This window comes from Schistocerca serialis, chromosome 5 (assembly GCF_023864345.2).
Source record: "Schistocerca serialis cubense isolate TAMUIC-IGC-003099 chromosome 5, iqSchSeri2.2, whole genome shotgun sequence".
Lineage (NCBI taxonomy): Eukaryota > Metazoa > Arthropoda > Insecta > Orthoptera > Acrididae > Schistocerca > Schistocerca serialis.
In genome coordinates this window covers 408,197,496-408,225,134 of record NC_064642.1, presented here as the reverse complement: position 1 = coordinate 408,225,134, position 27,639 = coordinate 408,197,496, and the positions used below count along the sequence as shown (strand labels likewise).

At 42.5% G+C, this 27,639-nt stretch overlaps 1 protein-coding gene across 1 annotated transcript in view; it reads left to right on the top strand.

Annotated features, from left to right (window-relative positions):
* Positions 1–27,639, top strand: part of LOC126480679 (dnaJ homolog subfamily C member 7) — a 94,748-nt gene that overhangs the window by 3,159 nt on the left and 63,950 nt on the right. The window contains exon 2 of the mRNA XM_050103903.1: positions 14,122–14,210. Coding sequence (XP_049959860.1) covers positions 14,122–14,210 — 89 coding nt within the window. The remainder of the gene's footprint in view (positions 1–14,121; positions 14,211–27,639) is intronic.

The following is a 27,639-nucleotide window of genomic DNA, read 5'->3' as shown; positions in this document are numbered from 1 at the left end:
CATTGGTCAAAGCAGACGGGCGGGATCGGACGCTTCCATATTTCCCTGTGCGTGCGGTACAGTCAAAGAGGAAAGTGATCAAAAGGGGAAGAATACATTAGCGTGAAGGGAAATGAAGTGCCAAAGAATTGCCCCACCCTCGGAGCATGCACATGTCAGAGGGAATGTGGTCAATATTTTTCACCTGAACACCAGCAACATCTGTTTGACTCATTCTATGCATTAAGTAGTTTCAAATTGCAGTCGGCACACACTTTTGCTATGGTGAAGGTAGTCCCTACGGCACACACATATTCCTCTGATATTACAGAGTTGCGATGAGTAACAACATGCCTATACCATTTCCAGAATGAAGAGGGAGTGGATGTGAAGGTGTGTAAAATGTTCTTTAAGAACATTTTGCAGGTATCAGATGGTAGGATTACAAGGGTTCTTTTGCACAAAGTGCAGCACCAGACCCCACCCATTGATAAGCGAGGCGCATGCCTTGCTAAAAACAAAACACCAATAGCGAAGACTGTTGCGGTAGAGAACTTCATAAAATGGTTTCCAGAATAACAGAGCCATAATGCACGAATGAATGAAACAGTGGATCGGAAGAATTTGTCACCAGACCTGAGCATAGGGAAGTTATACCATTTATATAAAGATGAGCATGATGATCCAATCTCATACTACATGTTTGGTCAGGTATTTAATACAAGATTTAATCTCTTCTTTCATTCTCCTGTAAGTGATTCCTGCCATAAATGTGACCTCTGTAACATCAAACATGCTGCAGCCGATACTGTGGAAGAGAAGGGGAAATGGGAACGTGAAAGAGAGTTACATCAACAAAAGGCCGAGAGCATGCGGACGGGAATGCATTGCGATCCAGCAGAAGGGAGGCATCAAGACAGTGATGCGACCACGATTGCCTTTGATTTGATGAGGACTATACCGACACCGGTACTTAGTGACAGGTATCTGTTACTACAAGCGGCAATTGTGGACATACTGCCTTGGAATACACGATCTATGTACTAAGAAAGCTACCATGTATGTATGGAGTGAGGGCAAAGCATCCCGAGGACCACAAGAAATTGGATTGTCTCTCATGCATTACATTAAATATAACATCCAAACAAAATGACTGATTATCTGCTCAGATCAATGTGGCGGACAAAATCAGAATATAAAAATGGCCTTACTGTGTCAATTCATGGTTCTGCATGCAGACTTCACACCGAAAGTAATCCACCATAAATTCCTAATGAGTCGGAATTCATACCTACCATGTGACCAGGAATTCGGTATCATCACGAAGAACAGGAAATTTCACCCAAACATGTACACACCCTCTGACTGGATGAATGTCATCATCACTTCACGAAAACAACCACCCTTCGCCACTATACCAATGACAAGGAATGATTTCATATCCACAGTACGTTTAGAGAGAAACATTCGTAACCGTAAAATGTCGACACACAATACCAGGGTGCAATGGCTCCATATTCAGTGGCTTCAGTATAAAGCATCCTCCCCCATACCATGTTTTATAAGTACTCCAATGAGCCAGATGTCCTGTTTGCTGATGTCAGTTTTGCTAAACGAGGGTCGAAAGTAATTGAGCCTCTGGACATACTATATCCCAATGGAAATGCTATTAGTGGATTGAAAAAGAATGATTTAATGACCTTGCCGCAATTCGTACCCCTGGTGTACCATGGTTATTACTGTAACTTGAAGACATCTGCACACCCGTGTAGTGACACCATTCCTGTAAATGATGAAACGAAAGATGAACATTAACACCTCATGTGTATCTTGCCCAATGTTTGACTACAGTGTGTAAAGCAATAGTGGCCTATCCCACACGTTTCGTGTATTATGGCCAAGTGTGCCGAAACTATAGTGGCCTAACCCACACAAAAAAAGGTCTAAAAACACTGTTACAGTTCACTCCATGTATAGCCAATTACTGGGCACCATAGCACGTTATGTATACCACAATCATTGCTATACGCCTCAATCACTACCGTACATATCAATTCTGCAAATGTCAGTATCTTCCAATGGCCATTCCCACAAACCAGCGTGCTGTGGGTTAGGCCACTATAGTACTGATAGCCTCATTTATGGCTGTTGCAATGCATGGACTAGTGTTAAAATAAAGTTAAATGTAGAGGAATGGGGGAGAGATGAGGTTTTAGGGATAGTACCTGTCTGTGAAGGCTGTAGTATGAGCTTCAGCACACTGAAAAAAGGGATTGCACATCACTGCAGATGTGCTGTCCACCTATTATCATCTGGGATTTTAATGATTAAACCATATCCCTTAACTTACATAGCTTAACTGCAGCTGTTGATACCAATAAACTATATAACTATGAAAAATGCATCCAAAACCCCCAACAACTCAGAAATTCAAATACCCCATACTCACTACATCAGTTAAAACACAACCAGCATACCATTTTCAGCAATAAGACCGAACATCTACAGCAACTGTATGACAGACATCGTATCACCACCTATCTCAGAATGTAGTAATACACTCATGAACTTCACTGTCATATCCATTCCTAATAAATAAGCAATAACAAAAATTTAGACTTCTTTCTGCACAACAAGCACCAGACTAATCATACCTAACAAAAATGCCAAATATACAAACAAACAAAAACTCTTAACTCATTGAAAACGCTTCGAGAACCCTTGTTATCGCACCAAGTACCTAAACTCAAAACCACTTTGCGTGATGACAACCAGAACTCAGATGAACCCAATACCACCCATTGAACTCAACACGTCCACATCCACCACCAGAAGACATCTTCAGATACAACTACACAATGTCTACAAACACAACTAACTCAAAAACTACATACCGTAGTGGCATTACATACCACAACACCATTGTGTCATGGGTCAAAACAGATTGTTCAAATTGGATGCTTCCACTGGCTCATTGCCCTTGCAACCAGATTCATCTTTTACCTTTGTTTCATTGTCATAATTTGACATTGCAGTCTAAATGTGTTTGGAAGCTAAAGTACTGAATCAGCATGTCTGATATTCAATGAAATACAACAGCAGTTTCAGTAGTTGTGGCCAGTATTCAAAACACACTTATCTAGGTCATCCAGATGACTGATAACTGAATAATACATTTTAAAACAAGCAGTTGGACATGGATTGGCTGCAGCAACATATCTTTGTTGTCATAACTCATTATGCTAATTACAGATATAAACAGGGTGTCCATAAAGTCCATTTACAACTTCAAAATTTTATTACAATGGCAGTTGTTGAAATATTTTAACAACATTTCTTTTATTGCAATCAGTGTTTATAAAAAGTTTTTTTGATACTGTTTAATAGACCTCTATATGGGCACCTTTAGTTGCACGAAGCACATAAAGACTGTACTCGATTTCTTGCCAAGTTCGCTGTAGTGTAGTGTTATCAGTGGTGGCAATGGCATTATGAGTCCTTTGCTGCTTCAAGTCAGCAATGTCCGTATCTGTGTCTGCTACATGACATCTTTTACATACCTCCATAAAAAAAAAAATCCAACGGAGTGATATCTGGTGAATGCAGTGGCCAAGGAATTGGCCCATTCCTCCCAATCCATCTGCCTGGAAATGTTTCATTGAGGAACCAGTGAACATGCAGTCCCCAATGTGGTGTTGCACCGTCTTGCTAGAAAATGATAGTTGGTTGTAAGTCAATCAATTGTGGTGCTACACAGTCAGAATGTCAAGGTAAACATCTACAGTAATTGTTGATTCATTGAAGAAAAATGGACCAATTATTCGGTTGCACATGATTCCACACCACACACTCACTTTTGGACTATCCCAGTGAAGCTCCCTACTAATGTGGGGGTGTTCAGATTCCCAGATTCTCACACTGTGTCTGTTTAATATCCCAGAAACATGAAAAGTGGCCTTGTCACTGAAACAAACTCACTTGAGGAGTGCTTCATCCTCCAAAAGGCTTTCCAGCATGTTGAGTGGAGACTCTGTCCGTTTTGGCTTGTCATTTGGCTCAAGTGTCTGGAACAGTTGCGCTTTGTAAGCATACAACTGTAAGTTCTTGTGGAGGACCGTATGCACAGTTCAATGTGGTAGTTGCAACTGTCTGGCAGCAGTGTGGATGGGCTTCGTAGGTGAATGAGCGAAGACATTTAAAACGCGATCAATGTTTTCCTCGAATGTTTTTGGTCGCCCGCTCCTTCTCTTATCCAATACTGTCCCTGTCTCCATAAATTTTTTGTGCCATGCACGGACCGCAGGGTGCGATGGTGGATCTCTTCCGTACTTCATTCTGAAGTTTTGTTGAGTCTGAACGTCCGATTTTGTCTCAATAAACCAGGACACACATTGTGTCTTCTCTTGAGGAGTTGCCATTTTATAGAGATTCAGTTCCTTCCATCAACAGAGTATCTGAAACAAAATTTTAGTATATATAAAAACTTTAGTAAACAGTAATTACAATAAAAAAAATTTTGTTAAAATATTTCAACAACTGCCGCTATAATAAAATTTTGAAGTTGTAAAGGGGCTTTATGGACCCCCTGTATATATAATTTCAGATAATTTCAGAATGAAGAGAATTTACAATAAAATTTCCATGAATAAAATTAAGCATATTGAAATGAATGCTGCAGCTCATGCTCTGCCTCCTTTCTCTCCTCACCCTTTCCTCCGTACTTAACCCTTTATGCCTATAGAGCTGCAGTGCAAGGACAATCAAAGTGTGTGTGTGTGTGTGTGTGTGTGTGTGTGTGTGTGTGTGTGTGTGTGTGTGTGTGTGTCAGCCTGAAAGCAGGGCATTCCTTTAGTGAAAGCGTAATCCATGTAACTGAAAATGTATGTTGCCACGGAAGTGTAAAAGCTTTATTGCAGTTTAATTTAATAATAACTATTTCATTTTTGTCTTTCTCATTGCCCATGTCTTCTCCCATACAGAGCTCTCAGCCTAACTTTTCACGAATTCTTTCCTGGCCTCAAGGTCTATATTATTGGATGCTAGCAGATATTTTTTCAAAGAAATTCCTTTTACTTTGCACACACCTTGCTTCTTCCTGTATGTAGTCTACTTCAGAGATAACAAAATTTATCCTTCTCTTCCAGAATTTCTTGGCCAAATTTAAAATTTAGCCTGTCAGCTTGTTCATCAGGTGTGCACATCATTGCTGGAGTTTCTTTGTATGTACATTGTAGCCATCAGCTTGCAAATGTTCCATTACATCAAACACCCAACTCAACTTCTATTCATCTCTGATGACAGTCATTCATCACCGGAAAGCCATATCCTGATTTCTTGCCATGTTAAACAACTTGTAGAGTGATGTAATTCTTGATTCCCTCCCTGTCTCAAAATATAAAAATTAACTCATTTTCAATCTCCTTTTTTTCTCATGAATTGCAAGTTAACCACAAATTCCTATCAGTCAAACACTGTAAAGTAATCTTTTGCTGAGTTTTAAACAGTAAATAATTGGAATTTGACTGTATCCCCAACCAACATCCAATTGGTGATAGTTTATTCATTGATCCTGTTGTTAATTTTAAGGATATTATAATTTGTTTCTTCAACTAACCCATCTGTTATTAAGTTGCCGCTATTTACTTTTGCTGAATAAGAGTAATTATGTAGCAGCTCTAGAACTTCAGCATTAAAAAATAGCATGCAGTTGTGCTACACTTCGCATGCATTCAACCTTTATTGTTTCAAAAATAGTCATGTGGCATTATTGGCTGGGAGACCCCAAAGTGCTTGGTGCCTATCCTTTGTGAAGTGTTTTAAGTGAATCTGAAAAGTGTGTGTGTGTGTGGGGGGGGGGGGGGGGGGCTGCAACTCTGTGAGCTCCCATTCCTGCCAGTCATAGTGGTGACTGACTGAAGAGAGTACAGATCAGATCTCCTGTGAACGAAGAATGGATCTGACTGACTGCAAGCTGTTTGATTTGGGTGTAGGGCGCATAGTGCCACCGCTCCATGGCAGTGCTTGTGTAGGCACCATCTTACCAGTTGTACCATGGGACAGCCCCCTGGTCTAGACTGCAGATTCCGTGGTAGGCACTGATGTGCCAATCGGCACTTTCCTGCAATGTGGATGTGGCAAGACTGCTACCAAACCATGTTGAAGAGTAGACTGAATAGCTGTAAAACTCTTGTCAATAAATGGATGTTAATTGGATGTTGTCTCATTGACACTTTGGGCATGAAACAGGTCGTCACCACTGACTCGCCACTTGGCCATCCTGAACTCTTGTAGGGGGTCACATCCAGTGAAACCCTTATAATTCATTGCTGATTCAGCTAGATTTTGTCAGTTTTTCATTAACATTTTGAGGTGTCATTTATTTATCCATAATTGCTCTTATAAAAGCCTTTTTTTAATGCTACTAACAGACTAAATAAAAAGAAAGTGTTTGAAAGCGAAACAGTGAAATTGCGTTTTTTGGGATGGAGATAGAGGGAACATTCAGATTCTTTATTGGTCATTCAGCATTATTACATGCAATAGACTTCGTCAGTTCACTTTACCTATTAATTTTACAAAATAATTTTTTTCATATTTAAGTTGATATTGGACATTTCTAAAAATTCTACTAAGGAATAGAATGGATAAAGAAGTTATGTACATTTTCTTTAAATAATTTGTCAGGCTTGATTGATGCATTCTTAGACAATTTGTTATATATTTTAATGGCCATATACTTATGACTATTGTTAGTTTTAGCTAATCTTTTTGTGGCAACAGCAGAGAAGTACAGGTTCTTGTATAGTTGATTTGTTACACTTAAATTAGGTAGTTCAGCAAGTATGTAGTTAATGCTGTAAAGAATGTGTAAGTTAATAACTGTTAAAATTATATATTTAATGAACAATGGTTTACAATGTGTCCTATTATCTACCTTAGCCATTACTCTGATTGCTTTCTGCTGGATCACCATAATTTCATTTATTTTTCTGCTGTTTCCCCATAGTATTAACCCATACATTAAAACAGATTGAAAAAAGGCAAAGTACGCTGTCATTACATACTCAAACGTCACAACACACACAAGTCTCTTCAACAAATATATAACTCTTGACAACCTAACCACTATGTGATCAACATGCGAGTTCCGTGTTGTCGAGTATGATACCTAAAAACTTTGCCTTTTGTTTTTCTATTTTTGTAGTCTTTGATAGACTGAACCACATATTCTGAGTCTTTTCCTCATTTAATAGTAGACCATTTGCATTATACCATGATGTTGCATTTTCTTTTGCCAATTTCATACCACTTACAAGATTATCAAATACTTATGGTTTGCAGATAGAAAAGTTGTATCATCTGCAGACATATACATCTTTACATCTCTATTTCCTGGTAAGTCATTTATGTGTTCAAGGAAGAGAAGTGGTCCCAATTTAGATCCCTTCGGCACTCTGTGTTGAACCTCAAGTGTGTTTGACAGATGACTTCCTGAACTCACCACCTGCTTCCTTTTATTGAGGTATGATTTGATGAGTTTTAAACTTTTATCACATATTCTGTAGTACTCAAGTTTAGAGAGCAAAAGTGAGTAGTCAACACAGTCAAAGGCTTTGCTCAGATCATATAAGGTCCTCGAATGCTGCTAAAATGTCTCTAAGAACTCTATGGCAAGTATAGCTGACCTTCCTTTTCTGTAACCAAACTGTGATGCACTTAACATATCATTTAGTCCTAGGTACTCATACATCTGCTGATATATTATGCCTTCAAAGACTTTTCCTAGTACTGGAATTAGTGAAATTGGTCTGTAGTTTGCAGGATCTGGTTTGATACCCTTCTTAAAGACTGGAGTCACCTTGGATAGTTTGAGAGGATCAGGAAAAACCCCTTCTATGAGATGCAGGTTTATAGAATATGTTAATGGTGCTGCAATGTAATGTATGATTTCTTTCAATAGATTGTTTGACATATTAAAAATATCTGTACTGTATGAATTTATTTCTTTGACTATTTTAAGAACTTCTTGTTGGTGTACCTCTTTAAAGTGTTTCAGTGATGATCTGGCCATGTTATGATTTAGGTTTGCACTCTTAAGATAATCAATATACACTCCTGGAAATTGAAATAAGAACACCGTGAATTCATTGTCCCAGGAAGGGGAAACTTTGACACATTCCTGGGGTCAGATACATCACATGATCACACTGACAGAACCACAGGCACATAGACACAGGCAACAGAGCATGCACAATGTCGGCACTAGTGTAGTGTATATCCACCTTTCGCAGCAATGCAGGCTGCTATTCTCCCATGGAGACGATCGTAGAGATGCTGGATGTAGTCCTGTGGAACGGCTTGCCATGCCATTTCCACCTGGCGCCTCAGTTGGACCAGCGTTCGTGCTGGACGTGCAGACCGCGTGAGACGACGCTTCATCCAGTCCCAAACATGCTCAATGGGGGACAGATCCGGAGATCTTGCTGGCCAGGGTAGTTGACTTACACCTTCTAGAGCACGTTGGGTGGCACGGGATACATGCGTACGTGCATTGTCCTGTTGGAACAGCAAGTTCCCTTGCCGGTCTAGGAATGGTAGAACGATGGGTTCGATGACGGTTTGGATGTACCGTGCACTGTTCAGTGTCCCCTCGATGATCACCAGTGGTGTACGGCCAGTGTAGGAGATCGCTCCCCACACCATGATGCCGGGTGTTGGCCCTGTGTGCCTCGGTTGTATGCAGTCCTGATTGTGACGCTCACCTGCACGGCGCCAAACACGCATACGACCATCATTGGCACCAAGGCAGAAGCGACTCTCATCGCTGAAGATGACACGTCTCCATTCGTCCCACCATTCACGCCTGTCGCGACACCACTGGAGGCGGGCTGCACGATGTTGGGGCGTGAGTGGAAGACGGCCTAACGGTGTGCGGGACCGTAGCCCAGCTTCATGGAGACGGTTGCGAATGGTCCTCGCCGATACCCCAGGAGCAACAGTGTCCCTAATTTGCTGGGAAGTGGCGGTGCGGTCCCCTACGGCACTGCGTAGGATCCTACGGTCTTGGCGTGCATCCGTGCGTCGCTGCGGTCCGGTCCCAGGTCGACGGGCACGTGCACCCTCCGCCGACTACTGGTGACAACATCGATGTACTGTGGAGACCTCACGCCCCATGTGTTGAGCAATTTGGCGGTACGTCCACCCGGCCTCCCGCATGCCCACTATACGCCCTCGCTCAAAGTCCGTCAACTGCACATACGGTTCACGTCCACGCTGTCGCGGCATGCTACCAGTGTTGAAGACTGCGATGGAGCTCCGTATGCCACGGCAAACTGGCTGACACTGACGGCGACGGTGCACAAATGCTGCGCAGCTAGCGCCATTCGACGGCCAACACCGCGGTTCCTGGTGTGTCCGCTGTGCCGTGCGTGTGATCATTGCTTGTACAGCCCCCTCGCAGTGTCCGGAGCAAGTATGGTGGGTCTGACACACCAGTGTCAATGTGTTCTTTTTTCCATTTCCAGGAGTGTATGTTACATTGGGTTTACTGATCAACTTTTTGATATCATCAGCACAGCTTACAAAATATTTGTTGAATGTATCTGCTAGTATTGGGACTGTCTAGTCAAAGTTTCTGACTTCACCTTTAACAGTATTAATTACTGACCAGGCTGTTTTGCATTGGTTTTTACTATTTCTTTTATGAGATTTGTGTTGCATCTTTGTTTCACCAATTGTAACTCTTTCTTATATAGTTTCTTAGTGGTTTTTTCGAGATCCTTAATTTCATTAGAATTATTTACTTTGCCAAGGTGCTTCAACAGCAGCAGCTTATTTTTTTAGATTCTCCAGTTCTTTGGTGTACCACAGTTTATCCCTTCTTGTTTTATGATATTTCTTTTGAACAAGATGGGCTTTTAAAGTACCTTTTAAGTAATTGTGGAATGTTTCATAAACTGTTTGGGCTCTGGAATCACAGTTTTGAAATAATCTGTCCCAATTTGTTATGCTCAGTTGGTGTTAGTTTTCTGAGATTGTGTTTTGTTGATATTAAGGTATTGGATTTTGTTAACTTTTGTGCAGTCTTGCTCTCATCCCCTTTTATAAAATGTCTTAACCCTACTTTAATATGGAGTGGTCTGAGAAAACAAATTCCCTTACCTTGGTGGAATACGTATCATGAGCACAGTTGACAAAAGCATTATCCAAGCACAGTTTTAGTCTTATTGGTTCTGAATTTACATGATGGAAGTTGTGCTGCCTTAACATATTCAGTAACTTATTTACACTGGGTTTGTTACATGTTACATCAAAACTTGAATTAAAGTCTCCCCCAACTACAGTTACATATTGTTTCTACTTCATTATGTAGCAGAGTACACTGTCTAAATCATCTAAAAAAGTTTTATCATCTGAGTCAGGGAAATGGTAGATACATACTGTGATAAGTTTCGTTATATCACATATGATCCCGGTAATTTCAGAGTGTTTATCTACACATGCCCAACTAAATCTAGTGTTCTACTACACTCTATTTCATTTAAAACATAGATAACAGTACCAACATTATGGTACTGAGATCTGCAAAAACTGTTTCCATGTTTATAACCTTCTGGTACATAGTATTGTATTTGTTCTGGTTTAAGCCAATGTTCAGATAGACATAAGAAAGAATACTTATTCTGTGGCAATGAGTCCTCCAGAATTTCAACTTTACTTTCAAGACCATGATTGCCGTGACTTATCTGTGAGTTAGCAGGCTGGTTTTTCACATTTTTTCTTCTTTGCTTGAAACCATAAAAAATTATCACTGAATGACACAGATGTAATTTTCCTTTGGCTCCTCCATAAGTATTGCTGTGTTGCTGCTCCAGTTGTTGTTGGTTCTGCTACTACTGCTGCTGCTGCTGCTGTTGCTGCTTCTGATGATAATGATGCTGCTGCTGTTTCACTTGTTTCTGGTGTTTGTTGTTCCACAACTGCTGTGTCTTCTGTGAATTGTTAACATTTGGGGTGTTCACTTGCATTAATAAAATTTCACATTTGTCGTGGAGAGGTGTAGCTTCACTGACAGCAGATCTCACATTTAAGTCTCCAGGTAACACACTTCCTGCCCATGAGAGGTATGACTTTTCTATCATCACACTGCACATTTGAGATTTTGAGGGGGGTGGGGGTTCAGAAATATGAAAGAGAACAGTTAATATTGCAGTGATAGTCAATAACTCTATAATAGTTTGAATACCAGTCAGAAGCAGAGAGAGCAAAACTTGATGTAATTAAAGATCAATGGATTAGATGGTAACAAGAGTTATGGTGTAGACATTGTGAATTTTGTGTTTCTGTGAAGAAAGTGGATGAACCACAAAATACACGCAAGAGGAGGAGGAAAGCTGCAAAAACAGATTGAATAAATACAAAATTAATCAAATTCATGGGAACTTCCTTTCATCTCAGATTATTACATCTTATCAATATTTGCTGGCAGTTGTGCAAAATACCAAGCCTGTGGAATACAGGTGAGTTACATCTATTCAAAAAGGGCAATAGAAGCAGATTTTGGAACTACATAGGCATTAGTCTGTTGAATACTGTGTTCAAAATCTACTCAGAGTTGAACAATAGAATAACAGTTCAAGCTGAGACACTTCTCAAAGATCACTGAAGTGCATTTAGGAAATTTCATTCATGTGGTGACAACATTTTTACAATAAAATTGCTCATAGAACAACAAAAAGAATTTAAACTCAAAACCAACATTGTTTTTATTAATTTTGAAAACATCTCAATTGAATTGATCCAACCAAATTACGGGAATAGTGAATGATAGTGGCTACCCACTATGCCACAAAAGGACAATCAGAAAGTTTACATTGTAAGACAAGAGAGATAATAAAATACAGGAGAGAAAAGAACAAATGAGATAAAAAATTAATCAGACTGAGATGGGTGTTCACTTTCAACCAGTCTTTTTAACATTTGTATTGACAGTGTCCTTTCAGTTGGAAATCAGAAAATATCCAGGAATTTTGGAAATCCGAAAATATCCAGGTATTGATTTAGATAAACACACTAATCTAAGTGATTTGCTATTTGCAGACAATCAAGTAATAATACCAAAAAGTGAAAAAACTTCGTCAGCATAAATTGGCTAAACCAAGTATGTACAGAATGCACTCTTAAAATTTCATTACATAAATTATAGTGTTTCGAGATAAATAGCCAGTGTTGTCAAAAATTCTAAGTACCAACAGATTAATGGAAAGAATGTCAGCCAGCCACTGTGGCCGAGCGGTTCTTGGTGCATCAGTCCGGAACTGCGCTGCTGCTATGGTCGCAGGTTCGAATCCTGCCTTGGGCATGGATGTGTGTGATGTCCTTAGGTTAGTTAGGTTTAAGTAGTTCTAGGGGACTGATGACCTAAGATGTTAAGTCCCATAGTGCTTAAAGCCATTTGAAAGAATGTCTCATTATAAATATCTGGACTGTGACATGATTTATGATTAATTATACTGATATAGATGAAAAGCTGTATGAATTTCAAGTGATATGTGGAACAATAAACAGAGAACTTAATTACAATACTTGAAAAGTTAGGAGACTAGGGTGACTGGGAAAAATAGAAAGAAAAAATGACAGGAAAATATAAGCAACAGAGAGGAGATGCTTGAGGATAGTGAGAGATGTAATGGAGAATGCAGATGCTTAGTATGAGTGGAATTTATTTGCCGTTAATGAGGAAGTAACTGAGTATAGGGAACAGCAGAAGTAATGTGTGAATAAACTGGAAGACAAAATACTACCCGAGAAAATACTGAACTACAACCCAAAAGAAAGCAACAGTAAATGATGGACATAAACTGTGTAATGATGTAACAAATAGGCGTCTAATACTTGTGCAGGAGATCACAACCAGCTTAGTGTGTAGATAATAAATGCCATTTTTAAAAATGCATGTGTGAAATACATATAAAAGAGTTCTTATTGCATGGGACACAGCCTTGCCAACTGTGATCACTGACTTTGTACAAACTTCCATATTGTTTTGCACCTAAGTCTATGATTTATATCAGATACAATTGATAGAGGAAAAGAAGAGGAGCAACAAACTGTAATGGGTTCATTTAGCAAGTGTGTAAGGGTCACGAAGATATTCATTCAAGTCCAAGAGGATTGTTGTGCACCGCACTGTGAGGCACTGTTAGATGTGTACATGCCTAGAAAAATCATAAAACGTATTTTCTCTTACATATATCTCCTCAAATGATCATGAAGGTAATATTAGAGATATTTGAGCTCTTATTTGGGCTTTTCAACCATGTTTCCCTGCTGCCTCTTTCAACTGGAACAGGAAAAGGCAGAAGTAAGAATGCAACATTAAGTACATTCCACCATACCCATAAAGTTACTTACGGAGTATAAATTTGGATTTATCTTGTCTTTTTTGCTCCCCGTGGCAAGTTCTGTATGAAACTGCACACAATCAGTTCACTCAACAGTTCACTTCACTTCACTTCTCTGGTGTACTTTATGCTTTCGTATGTCCACTGGTTCTTGAAACAGAACAGCAGCAGTTACATTCTTCCATTGAAGCTTGTAGTAAGTCCAGTACAGAATGCATTTCCATATGTAGTATATTTCTTTCAGTATGCAGATTTCATATTAATTCACCAAATGTTATCTAATACAATGTGGAAAAGTTGAAATATTAATTTATTTATGTTCATGTACTTCTTTTATGATCTTCACACGAAAAGACCACACCATAATTGGTGTTAAATTGGCATTTAAAGGTTCCTTAGGTTCATAGTTAACATATATAGTTATTCTTTTTCCTGTGGTATGGCCATGTACATCCATATTTAATAATGCATTGTAGTTTCCCACCAACACAATAGTTTTATAGACCCATAGTGTCATCAGTATATTTTATTCTGTAGATTCAGGCATACAACATTTTATTGAGGGCATTCAAAGAATATGCCTAACCCCCCTTTTGTAGACCTTGCAGTGTCTTGATATGCAAATTTCTTGTACCACACCACTTCAGAATATGGTTAGATTAGCCTGTAACAATTTTCAACTATAAATTTTATCTACACATATTGTAAAATTTTTATGCTCCACATTATTCTTTTCCAGGTTGGCAGAGATCAAAAAGGAAACAGGCAATCAATTATACAAAACAAAAAAGTACATACAAGCCATTCCGTACTATACAGAAGCAATAGGTGAGTCCAAATTTATCATTTATTTCTGGAAGGGAAACTATATAAGAAAGTTACAAATTATACACATGAGTTAAAAAAAAACCTCTTTCACTAGAAGGGGAAAACCATTTGACAGGCTGGCTGCTGGTGGCCGAGCGGTTCTAGGCGCTTCAGTCTGGAACCGCGTGACCGCTACGGTTGCAGGTTCGAATCCTGCCTCAGGCATGGATGTGTGTGATGTCCTTAGGTTAGTTAGGTTTAAGTACTTCTAAGTTTTAGGGGACTGATGACCTGGGATGTTAAGTCCCACAGTGCTCAGAGCCATTTGAACCATTTGTCAGTATTATGCAGACGTGAGAGAGTACCTCAAACTTTTAACTTTTATTAAAAGAGAGAGAGAGACCGTGAAAAGTAAGTGGAAGCAGAGGGACAAGTGAAAAGGAAGTAGGAAAAAGGTGGTGTAATTTGAACTGTACACAAATGTATCTTCCAACTTTTTCCTTTGTCAGCTCTTTGCACCCCCTCCCACTTATGATCAATTTCTCATTAACCAAATGAGGTTACGCACTTGTTACGACACTGGCCTTGGATTCTGGAAGGTGATCTTGGTATTCCGTACTTCTTCTGAGATCACTTCAGGCAAATACTGGAGTGTCCTCTTTAAACACACATTGTTTGTATTCATCTGTCTTTCTATGTGACATTTTTTCCCTTATATTTAGCTGAAAAATCCTACAGCATTGCAAAATGGTTCTTGGACAGACAACCAAAGTTATATTCATAAAAACTCATTTTCTCCAGAAATTGCATGTCATTAATGATTAAAATTTCGGTAGGTGTGAAAGTGATCTTGCAACTTTACAAAAAAGAGACAACATTATTTTTTATATTTGTCTAAAGAGATTATGTGATTAGCTTCATTGTAAGTGGGCTTATTTTCTTCCATTGCTTTTTCCTCATTCCGAACAATGTAAAATAAAATGATGCATTCCGTTAAAGTTTCCAAGGGCTGTACTATGCACTGCAGTTCGGTGCATTATAGGGTCAGAGCCATACTGAGGTGACCTTGCACCCCTGTCGGAACTGCCAAATCTGTGTGTATCCAACGCAAAACTACTGTTCTACAGTTTTTTGTACAGCTGGGTAGGCCTGTATGCATCAGAATGATACATCTGTATGGGTAGTCACAATGAAAATTTCTGTTGTGTGATTTGTTACATGGGTTAAATGTTTAGCACAGTGATTAGCAAAAAAATTTAACTTTCAGTGCTTTAGCATGTGTCAGTTTCTTCGCACTAGAGTAACAAAAAACCTCTCGTACATAAGGGAGGCCTACTTCCAGCGGTTTTAAGACACCAGATGCGTTAGTAATGGCACAGTAGTTTGTTTACACAATGGTTCAGCTTATTGCCAGTTAAGCAGAGTATAGCTTTCTGTAGGCTCAGTGACTAACAGTGCCCTTAATATTAATATTAGTAATCAGTGTCAGAAAGCTTGTCTGTGGAAAATTTTTGTTACATTGCAGATTGTACAACCATTACTTGGTAGCAACGAAAGTCCTTCGCCATTTTTCATTGCCTTTTCCACAGTTATATTGTGCTAGAGTCCTCAGTCAGCAGTAATTGTTAATAATTGGGAGCCTTTGATCAAACTGTGTGTTTGCTTAAACACCCACTTGATAACATTTGCTACAGTAGTGAAGTAGAAGCAACAAGTCAAATGATGGCAGATATGCAAAACAATCTCACTGCTGCCTTATAAACCATGTTATTGACAGATTTGTGTGTGGTAGTACTCGTTTATACATGAAGTTACTTGGACAAAAGATGCTCGAGAAATTACACTGTGGCAAGAGCGTGCATTTACAGTCACAGGCCACGGTGAAGGCTGCTTCTTGAAGGCAAAAGAACATCAGGGGTGGGAGAACTTCTATATATCTCCTGGTGCACTTTTAAATTGTCTTTCTTTCTTGGTTTTCTCTCTAGTCAGATTTTGTGCTCCCCCCACCCTCCCTTTGTGTGTGCATTGTTGCTTTGAGCCTATTTGCCATGCTGTCAGTACAGCCCTGCGTATTATAGGTATTGGCAATTTGTCTTGTCTAATTGAGTTAACCAATGGCAAACTCTTAACTAGATAATGTCTGTAGAGCAGAACATCTGAATTGCTCATATTGTGTGGTCCACATTTCCTTCACTATGTCTTACATAGACATTTTTGGTACTGATTTTTGTTCTGTAGTACTTATTATGTCTTACTACTAAATCTTCATTGTGGTGACAAATTTAACTGTAGCGTTGTGCATGATCTCTGTTGGTTTAGAAGGTAATAGTCCTTGCCATTGGGAACCAGTGTGTTACCCAGACCCATTATTTCTTCAAATTGACTGGTACTGCTTTTACATCACAAATTTATATTTATTTGTTCCCTTGATAGTAAGTGTATACAGAGCAGGACACTTTAACCCCTTCATAAAATATCTGGATTGATGAAAGGAGAAAATATAAAAATGCAGTAAATGAAGCAGGCAAAAAGGAATACAAATGTCTAAAAAATGAGATTGACAGGAAGTGCAAAATGGCTAAGCAGACATGGCTAGAGGACGAATGTAAGGATGTAGATGTATGAGACGGGGGAAATACCCTCAGACTTCAAGAAGATAATAATTCCAATCCCAAAGAAAGCAGGTGTTGACAGATGTGAAAATTACCAAACTATCAGTTTAAGTAGTCACGGCTGCAAAATACTAACGCGAACTCTTTACAGAGGAATGGAAAAACTGGTAGAAGCTGACCTCGGGGAAGATCAGTTTGGATTCCGTAGAAATATGGGAACACATGAGGCAATATTGACCCTACGACTTATTTTAGAAGCTAGATTAAGAAAAGGCAAACCTTCATTTGTAGCATTTGTAGACTTGGAGAAAGCTTTAGACAATGTTGACTGGGATACTCTCTTTCAAATTCTGAGGGTGGCAGGGGTGAAATACAGGGAGCGAAAGGCTATTTACAATTTGTACAGAAACCAGATGGCAGTTATAAGAGTTGAGGGACATGAAAGGGAAGCAGTGGTTGGGAAGGGAGTGAGACAGGGTTGTAGCCTCTCCCTGGTGTTATTCAATCTGTATATTGAGCAAGCAGTAAAGGAAACAAAAGAAAAATTCGGAGTAGGTATTAAAATCCATGGAGAAGAAATAAAAGCTTTGAGGTTCGCGGATGAAATTGTAATTCTGTCAGACAGCAAAGGACCTGGAAGAGCAGCTGAACGCAATGGACAGTGTCTTGAAAGGAGGATATAAGATGAACATCAACAAAAGCAAAACGAGGATAATGGAATGTAGCCAAATTAAATCGGGTGATGCTGAGGGAATTTGATTAGGAAATGAGACACTTAAAGCAGTAAAGGAGATTTGCTATTTGGGGAGCAAAATAACTGATGATGGTCGAAGTAGAGAGGATATAAAATGTAGACTGGCAATGGCAAGGAAAGCGTTTCTGAAGAAGAGAAATTTGTTAACATCGAGTATAGATTTAAGTGTCAGGAAGTTGTTTCTGAAAGTATTTGTATGGAGTGTAGCCATGTATGGAAGTGAAACATGAACGATAAATAGTTTGGACAAGAAGAGTAGAAGCTTTCGAAATGTGGTGCTACAGAAGAATGCTGAAGATTAGATGGGTAGATCACATAACTAATGAGGAGGCATTGAATAGGATTGGGGAGAAGATGAGTTTGTGGCACAACTTGACTAGAAGAAGGGATCGGTTGGTAGGACAAGTTGTGAGGCATCAAGGGATCACCAATTTAGTATTGGAGGGTAGTGTGGGGGGTAAAAATTGTAGAGGGAGACCAAGAGATGAATACACTAAGCAGATTCCCCCCTGCGGGTCCAGGGTAAGAATAGGCCCGAGGTATTCCTGCCTGTCGTAAGAGGCGACTAAAAGGAGTTTCAACCGTTTCGGCCTTTCATGTGATGGTCCCCCTTGGGGTTTGACCTCCATTTTTCAAAATTCTACAGAAGTACGAGCCTTTTGGGGAAGGACGCCTTACGTGGTGTCTCACTGGTCCTCAGTGCACTAAGACCTTGGCACTCAGCATTGTAACAGCGTTGTAACCACACCCACTATTCCTCAAATTGGGCCTAAACGCCTGATGGGTTGCACAAGTTACGCCCATAGTGCATCCCCATCTGCACCTACGATTATGATGGACTTTCCATGGCACTCGAAATCCAGCACGGTAGCCAGCCCGTTGTGGTGGGGTCGTCATGTACCCTCTAGGTTGTAGCCCCCTGACAACACAGGGATCGTACTGCCGATACCTGAGCTGCACCCTCCCCATGTCGGCCAAGGAGTAGATGCCCGTCTCCTTGGGGCATCAGGACTCCCGGCAACGGTCATCCTGCCAGGTGGCCCTTGCTGAGGTTGGGTGGCGTCCGTGGGGAGAGCCCCTGGTCGGAGTGGGTGGTATCGGGGCGGACGTTTCGCAGATGAAACGTCAACATGTATCGGGTCGCTCTGCAGCCGAGTCTTTTAAAAAGAAAGTTACTGTTTCTGGTTCTGGTTCTCCTGCCCTTTCCCCCTTGGCCACTACCTCGGAGGAAGGACAGGCCCGCCGGCTTGGGGCGAAGTACTTCCCCCGCTATTTAGTCTGTTCTCAGACCGATGGGGGGACGTTCGCCACCTCCAAGCCCATGTTCTTTGTCCAGCACATCGAGGACATCTTCGGGGAAATCGAGGCTCTCAGTAAAATGCGCTCGGGGTCCGTTCTTATAAAGACTACCTCCGCCACTCAGTCGGCGGCGCTCCAGGCGTGCGACCGACTAGGGGACATCCCAGTGTCCATTGTCCCGCATCTGGCACTGAATAGGACGCAGGGGGCTATTTTTCATCGGGACCTCCTGCTGCAATCTGAGGAGGAGCTCAGGACCAACCTGGAGCGCCGAGGCGTGCATTTCGTCCGGCGAGTCCAGCGCGGCCCCAAAGACCGTCGCATCGACACCGGGGCCTTTATCCTCACCTTCGAAGTGGACGTTCTCCCGTAGAAGGTAAAGGTGATGTGCTACCGGTGCGACGTGCGACCTTAGTGCGACGTCCCGCCTCCTATGCGCTGCTTTCGGTGTTTGCGCTTTGGGCACATGTCATCACGGTGTGAGGCTGAGCCCCTTTGTGGCGATTGTGGACGTCCTCTTCGTGAGGAACATACATGCACCCCACCACCTCGGTGCGTCAATTGTCCTGGCATCCACTCGCCTAGATCTTTAGACTGCCCTGCGTATCAGATGGAGAAGAAGATTCAAGAATTAAAAACTTTGGATTGCCTCTCTTATTCTGAGGCCAGGAAGAAGTATGACCGCCTCCATCCCGTGACGTTGACAACTTCATTTGCCTCAGTTGTGTCCACTCCTTCCACAGTGTATTCACCCCTATCCTGTCCCCCCTCCACCTCCTCACCCCATCCGGGGTCTATGCCTCCGCCTCCCAAATCCCTCCCTTCCAAATCCTCCTCCCTCGTGGCCCCTGCCCCCTCTGCCCCAGGGGCCACCCTTCCTCCTCCTCCCCCTCCGCCACCTGAGAAGCGATCCTCTTCTCAGGCGTCCATCGGGGAAACGTTCCGGACCCCGGCTTCCGAGGTCCAGCGTTCCAAAACGGACCCCGCGCATGAGGACCTTCTTCGGGTCCAGCCCACCATCCCCGTGCCTCATCAGACTTCCCAGAAGGCCTCCAAGAAGTAGTCTTTATCCCCCTCTCCACCCCGGCGCGTTTCGTCTGACGCTCCATCCGTGAGTCGCTGCTCCCGGCCGTCCTCAGTTTCGCCGGGACGCTCTGCTGCTAGGCGCTCAGCTGACCTCTCGTCGGCGAATGATGCTGCCCCTCCTACGCAACACGGGAAAGCGGCTGCAGCTGGCAACAACTCAATGGAACAGGATCCGCCTCCCGCCGGTTGTAGCATTGTTCCCTCGAAACCTGGCACTCCACGGCCGTCGAGGTGACCAGCTCTTCACCCGTTTCGTTCCCCCTTTTTTCTGACTAGCGATGGCTTTGCTACATTGGAACATCAGAGGTATTCGATCTAATCGGGAGGAATTACAACTGCTCCTCCGCCTGCACTGTCCGCTCGTCCTTGGTTTCCAGGAAACCAAGTTGCGCCCAACTGACCGTATTGCTTTTACCCACTATACCTCGGAGCGGTCTGACCTCACCCCTGTGGACGGTATTCCGGCTCATGGTGGGGTCATGTTGCTCGTTCGGGACGATGTCTATTACCATCCCATCCCATTGACCACCCCACTCCAAGCAATAGCTCTCCGTATTACTCTTTCTGCCTTTACTTTTTCCGTTTGTACCGTCTACACGCCGTCATCCGCAGTTAGTTGGGCTGACATGATGCACCTAATTGTTCAGCTTCCTCCGCTGTTTTTATTGTTTGGAGACTTCAATGCCCATCATCCCCTTTGGGGCTCTCCTGCATCCTGTCAGAGAGGCTCCCTCTTGGCGGATGTCTTCAACCATCTCAATCTTGACTGCCTCAATACTTTGCTCTTGGACTCTACCCATACCTACTCCCACTTGGACCTCTTGATCTGTTCTATCACTCTTGCCCATCGGTTCGAGTGGTATGTCCTTTCTGATACCTATTCGAGCGACCACTTCCCCTGTGTCGTTCGTCTCCTGCACCACACCCCATCCCCACGTCCTTTGAGCTGGAACATACCGAAAGCTGACTGGGGACTTTACTCCTCCCTGGCGACCTTTCCGGACCACGATTTTCTCAGTTGTGACAGTCAGGTCAAATACCTCACGGCTGTTATCATCAATGCTGCCGAACGTTCCATTCCTCGTACTACCTCTTCTTCACGTCGCGTTTCCATCCCCTGGTGGAATTAGGCTTGTAGAGACGCTATCCATGCTCGACGGCACGCTTTACGCACCTTTCGCCGCCATCCTACGTTGGCGAATTGTGTTGGATACAAACGACTCCGAGCGCAATGCTGTAGAGTCATCAAAGACAGCAAAAAAGCTTGTTGGGCCTCTTTCACCAGCTCCTTTAACAGTTTTACTCCCTCTTCTGTCGTCTGGGGTGGCCTGCACTGGCTGTCGGGCATTAAGGCCCACTCCTCGGTACCTGGCCTGACTTCAGGTCATGAGGTCCTTGTTGATCCTGTGGATGTCTCCAACGCCTTCGGCCACTTTTTCGCGGAGGTTTCAAGCTCCGCCCATTACCACCCTGCCTTCCTTCCCAGGAAAAAGGCAGAAGAGGCTCGGCGACCTTCCTTCCACTCGCTGAATCTGGAAACTTATAATGCCCTCTTTACTATGCGGGAACTCGAACGTGCGCTTGCACTGTCCCAGTCCTCTGCTCCGGGGCCAGATGCCATTCACGTTCAGATGCTGGCACACCTTTCTCCGGCGGGCAAAAGCTTCCTTCTTCGTACCTACAATCGCGTCTGGACCGAAGGTCAGGTCCCCATGTGCTGGCGTGACGCCGTCGTTGTTCCTATACCCAAACCCGGGAAGGATAGACACCTTCCTTCTAGTTACCGCCCCATTTCTCTTACAAGCTGTGTCTGTAAGGTGATGGAGCGCATGGTTAACGCTCGGTTAGTTTGGATTCTTGAATCTCGACGGCTACTTACCAATGTTCAATGCGGCTTTCGTCGCCACCGCTCCGCTGTTGACCACCTTGTGGACATTCATCACGAACAACTTTTTGCGAAAGCGCCAAACGGTAGCTGTGTTCTTCGATTTGGAGAAGGCTTATGATATCTGTTGGAGAGGAGGTATCCTCCGCACTATGCACAGGTGGGGTCTACGCGGTCGCCTGCCCCCTTTTGTTGATTCCTTTTTAACAGATCGAAAGTTTAGGGTATGTGTGGGTTCCGTATTGTCCAACATCTTCCTCCAGGAGAACGGAGTGCCTCAGGGCTCCGTCTTGAGCGTAGCCCTTTTTGCCATAGCGATCAATCCAATTATGGATTGCATTCCACCTAATGTCTCAGGCTCTCTTTTTGTCGATGACTTCGCAATCTACTGCAGTGCCCAGAGAACATGCCTCCTGGAGTGCTGCCTTCAGCATTGTCTAGACAGCCCCTACTCATGGAGTGTGGCAAATGGCTTCCGGTTCTCTGAAGAGAAGACAGTTTGCATCAACTTTTGGTGATATAAAGCGTTCCTTCCGCCATCCTTACATCGGTCCCGTTGTTCTCCCATTCGTGGAAACAACTAAGTTTTTAGGACTCACACTGGACAGGACACTTTGTTGGTCTCCGCACGTCTCTTATTTGGCTGCCCGTTGTACACGTTCCCTTAGTGTCCTCAGAGTTCCTTTAGAGCACCTTTAAATACCGGCTCCTCGACCAGTGTTCCAGCTTTATGGCTGAGCTTTTTGCTCTCCATCTGGCCGTTCAGTATGCCCGCCGCCACCGCCATTCACTCAGTGCTCTTCAGAGCCTTGGAGCTCCATATCCGGTCCATCCCTTGGTGCAACGGATCCAGCAGTCCCTCCATTCTTCTGCTGCTGATGGCTCTCCTGTCAACTTTCTGTGGGTTCCTGGCCATGTAGGAGTGCCTGGGAATGAGGCTGCTGATGCTGCAGCCAAGGCTGCAGTCCTCCTGCCTCGGCCGGCCTCCCATTGTGTCCCGTCCTCTGACATTAGTGGGGTTGTTTGTAAGAGGCTTGTGTCTTTGTGGTGGGATACTTGGTCATCACTTCAAGGAAACAAGCTCCGGGCAGTAAAACCGTTCCCAACTGCTTGGACAACCTCCTCCCGACCATCTCGGTGAGAAGAGGTCCTTCTGACCAGGTTGCGGATTGGGCATTGCCGGTTTAGCCACCGCTACCTGCTCTCCGGTGACCCAGCCCCGCAGTGCCCTTGTGGTCATGCATTAACAGTGTGCCATGTTTTATTGTCGTGTCCCCGTTTTAGTCAATCTCGTGTTGTCCTGTCTCTGCCATCTACTTTACAGGATATTTTAGCTGATGATGCTCGAGCAGCTGCTCGTGTTCTTCGTTTCATTACTTTGACTGGCTTGTCTGAAGACATCTAACTCCTTCACTTGTTTATCTGCATCTTTGTAAGAACTTTCTGGTGCCCCCACCCCCCCTTGAGTTTTTACTAGATTCTATGTGCTCTAACAATTGTGACTGGGCGCTAATGACCTCAGTAGTTGAGCGCCCTTAAACCCCAAACAAAAAAAAACACTACGCAGATTCAGAAGGATGTAGGCTGCAGTACGTACTGGGAGATGGAGATGAAGAAGCTTGCACAGGATACAGTAGCGTGGAGAGCTGCATCAAGCCAGTCTCAGGACTGAAGACCACAACAACAAAGTATCTGGAAGCTCTGTTGTCCCATCTCCCCCCCCCCCCCCCCCCACAAAAAAAAAAAGGAAATAGAGCTTGCTCGGGTAATTGTAAAGTGGATGTCTTGAAAAGCTCTGTCAGTGTACAATTATTTCAATCAGTAACACAGTTAAGGGTATATAAATGTTCTGAGACTGCTATTGATAAAATCATTGTAGACAAATCTAGGAGAAAAAAATTCTCTCTCAAAACCTATAGTAAATGGGTTATTTGATCCCTTGCAGTATCTTATGTTAAACATTGAAACTTGTCAGGATTTAAAATATATTAAATCTGAGTACAGGAGGGTAATAAATCAGTCAGAAATGGAGAATTGTAGGAGATTGCTCAAGGACATGAACAGGATAAGTGTTTATAATAGTTCAGGCTCAAGTGGAAAATAAAGTATCCATTAATAAAGTTACTTCCTCTTAAAATTGCTTTGCCCTAAAGGTAACTCAATTCAAACCTAAGTCTAAAACAAACTATGGATTACACAAGGAATGAAGGTATCATGTGGGACAAAAAGTAACCTGTATCTGTTATGTAGGAACAGCTATGATGTTAGCATTTTAATGCATTACAAAGAATACTGCAAGATACTGAAGCAATGTATCCAGAAACTGGCGATTTCATTTCAAATCGTATAAGTCAAGAGCAAATGTGTCCCACCACTATTTCAAATTTGCTGAGAATTGAAAAATTGTAATAAAGAAACCAAAAGTGATAGAGATCTGAATTTATTTTCAATAACAATATTATGAAAAGGAAAGTTGATAAGCACCTTATAGCGGAGACGCTGAGTCGCAAATAGGCACAACAAAAACACTCTCACAATTAAAGTTTCCGGCTTTTAAGGCCTTCGTCAATAATAAACACACTCACACGTACACTCTCACACACTCACGCCAACACAACTCGCACACACGACTGCAGTCTCAGGCAGCAAGCAGCGGCACCAGTGCATGATAGGAGTGGTGACTGGGTGGGGGTGAGGAGGAGGCTGGGGCAGGGATGGGGGGTGGGGGTGGCGGACAGTGAAGTGCTGCAAGTTAGATGGAAGGTGGGGGAAATGTGAGGAGGAGGAGGGGGGGGGGGGCAGTGTGGCAAAGGAGAAAAATAAAGACTGGGTGTCGTGGTGGAATGAAAGCTGTATAGTGTTGGAATGGTACGGGGAAGGGGCTGGATGAGTGAGGGCAGTGACTAATGAAGGTTAAGGCCAGGAGGGTTACGGGAACGTAGCATGTATTGCAGGGAAAGTTCCCACCTGTGCAATTCAGAAAAGCTGGTATTGGTGGGAAGGATACATATGGCACACGCTGTGAAGTAGTCGTTGAAATGAAGGATATCATGTTTGGAAGTGTGTTCAGCAACAGTGTGGTACACTTGTTTCTTGGCCACAGTTTGTCAGTGGCCGTTCATGCAGACAGACAGCTTGTTGGTTGTCATGCCTACATAGAATGCAGAACAGTGGCTGCAGCTTATCTTGTAAATCACATGACTGGTTTTACATGTAGCCCTGCCTTTGATGGGATAGATGTATTAGTGACCAGATGGTCATGGGGGGGGGGGGGGATGTCTGGGATAGATCTTGCGTCTAGGTCTATCACAGGGATATGAGCCATGAGGCAAGGGATTGAAAGCATTGGTTGTGAAAGGATGGACGACTATATTGTGTAGGGTTGGTGGATGGCAGAATACCACTGTGGGAAGGGTGGGAAGGATAGTGGGGAGGACATTTCTCATTGTAGGGCATGATGAGAGGTAATCGAAACCCTGGCAGAGAATGCAATTCAGTTGCTCTAGTCCTGGGTGGTACTGAATTATGAGGGGAATGCTTATCTGTGGCCAGACAGTTGGACTTCGGGAGGTGGTGGGAGGCTAGAAGGATAGGGCAAGGGAGATTTGGTTTTGTACAAGGTTGGAAGGATAATTAGTCTGTGGAGGCTTCAGTGAGACCCTCGGTATATTTCGAGAGGGACTACTCATCACTGCAGATGAAATGACCACAGGTGGCTACGCTGTGCAGAAGGGACATCTTGGTGTGGAACGGTGGCAGCTGTTGAAATGGAGGTATTGCTGGTGGTTAGTAGGTTTGATATGGACAGAGGTACTGATGTAACCATCTTTGAGGTGGAGGTCAACTTTGAGGAACATGGCTTGTTAGGTTGAATAGGACCTTGTGAAGCAAATGAGGGAGGAGTTTTTTAGGTCCTGGAGGAATGTGGATAGGGTGTCCTCACCTTCAATCCAGATAGCAGAGATGTCATCAGTGAATCTGAATCAGGTGAGGGGATTGGGATTCTGGGTTTTTAGGAAGGATTCTTTTAGATGGCCCATGAATGCGTTGGCATAGGATGGTGACATGCGAGTGCCCATAGCTGTACCCCAGATTTGTTTGTTGGTAATGCCTTCAAAGGAGAAGTAATTGTGGGTGAGGATATAGTTGGTATTGGCAACTAGGAAGGAGGTTCTTGGTTTGAAATCCATGGGGTGTTGGGAAAGGTAGTGTTAAATAGCAGTAAGGCCATGGGCATTAGTAATGTAAGTGTACAGGGATGTGGCATCAATAGTGACGAGCAGGACACTGTGGTAAAGGGGCAGGAACTATGGAGAGTCTGTGGAGGAAATGGTTGGTATCTTTTATATAGGAGGATATGTTCCGGGTAATAGGTTGCAGTTGTTCATCTACAAGATCAAAGATTCTTTCAGTGGGGACACAGTAAAGGGCCACAATGGGGTGTCCTGGGTGTTTAGGTTTATAGATTTTAGGAAGCATGTAGAAGGTAGGAGTGCGGGTAGTGGTAGGGGTGGCCTCTGATATTTCATCACTGACATTGTATCTAACAAAAAGTTCAAACCAAACACAAAACTCAGTGCTGAATGGTTTATGTGCAAGTTCTCACTTGCTTGTTATAAACAGAAGAGTGCTGGAAACATTGTTGCCAACATGCATATTTTACACTAGAAATTCAGTGATGTGAAATATGCAGAATATTGAAAAAAATTTTACACAGAAAAATATTGCCAACTGTGGTTGCACTGACTACTAACGTATTAAACAGACAATAACCTCAAAAGGTTTCGGATGGAGGTTTTCGAGTAAATAATTTGTTAGATTGTGTAAAAATGCTAATTTTTACATTTTTAGTAATATATATTTACATAATACAGAGAGCTGGAGCAGAGAAGATACTGTTCATAATGACATGAGTAGTATCTGGTAATATGACAGAAAAGATAGCATGCTATGACTCCAAATTAAAAAAAAAAAAATAGTGAAAAAATTAACTTAAATTTTGAATTTTTGTCTTAAATTTGAGAGTTGAAGGAAGCCCATAAGTGTGGTGGTGTCAACTAAATTTCAACACACTAAGAGGGAGCTCTAATGCAAAACATCCTCCAGGTCTCCATTACTTTTGATTTATTAGCTTTTTTAAGAGTTATTCACAAAGTATACATTTTTCAAAGGGTCATAGCAATACTAAAATTCAGGTAAAACGAAAACATTTTTTCATAACAGTTACGATACAGAGGTCTAATATATGTTTTTTCCACAGAAATTCAGACCACATGTTGACATGAGCTGTATGATTTGAGATGAAATCACCCAAATCTAAGCAGCTTTGTTATGAGAAAAAGACATTACATCTGGCAACAAAATAAAAACTGCATGGGAAGTAGTGAACTCAGTGACATGGGGCCAGGAAGGAAGAGGAACATATAGCTCTAAAAATAAATAAGACATTGGTAACAAATGCTGTAGTGTTGCAAACCTCTTAAACAATTACTTTCTATGTTACTAACAACTTGGGGTTATCAGGTACAGTAAAGAGTGCAATGGAATAGCTGAGACCAATATCTACAAATAACTAAAGTAAAATGGGAATAACACCCACTTCTCCCAAAGAAGTAGCATCCATCATAAAATCCCTAAAATCAAAGTATTCTAGTGGGTATGATAACATATCAATGAAGTTAATCAAAGTTAATCAAAGAGCATTTATGAGCGTTGCGTTATGTCTTAAGTAATTTTTGTAATCAGTCTCTTATCAGAAGAACGTTCCCAGACCGGTTAAAATATACTGAAATTAAGCCTTTTTACAAGAATGGG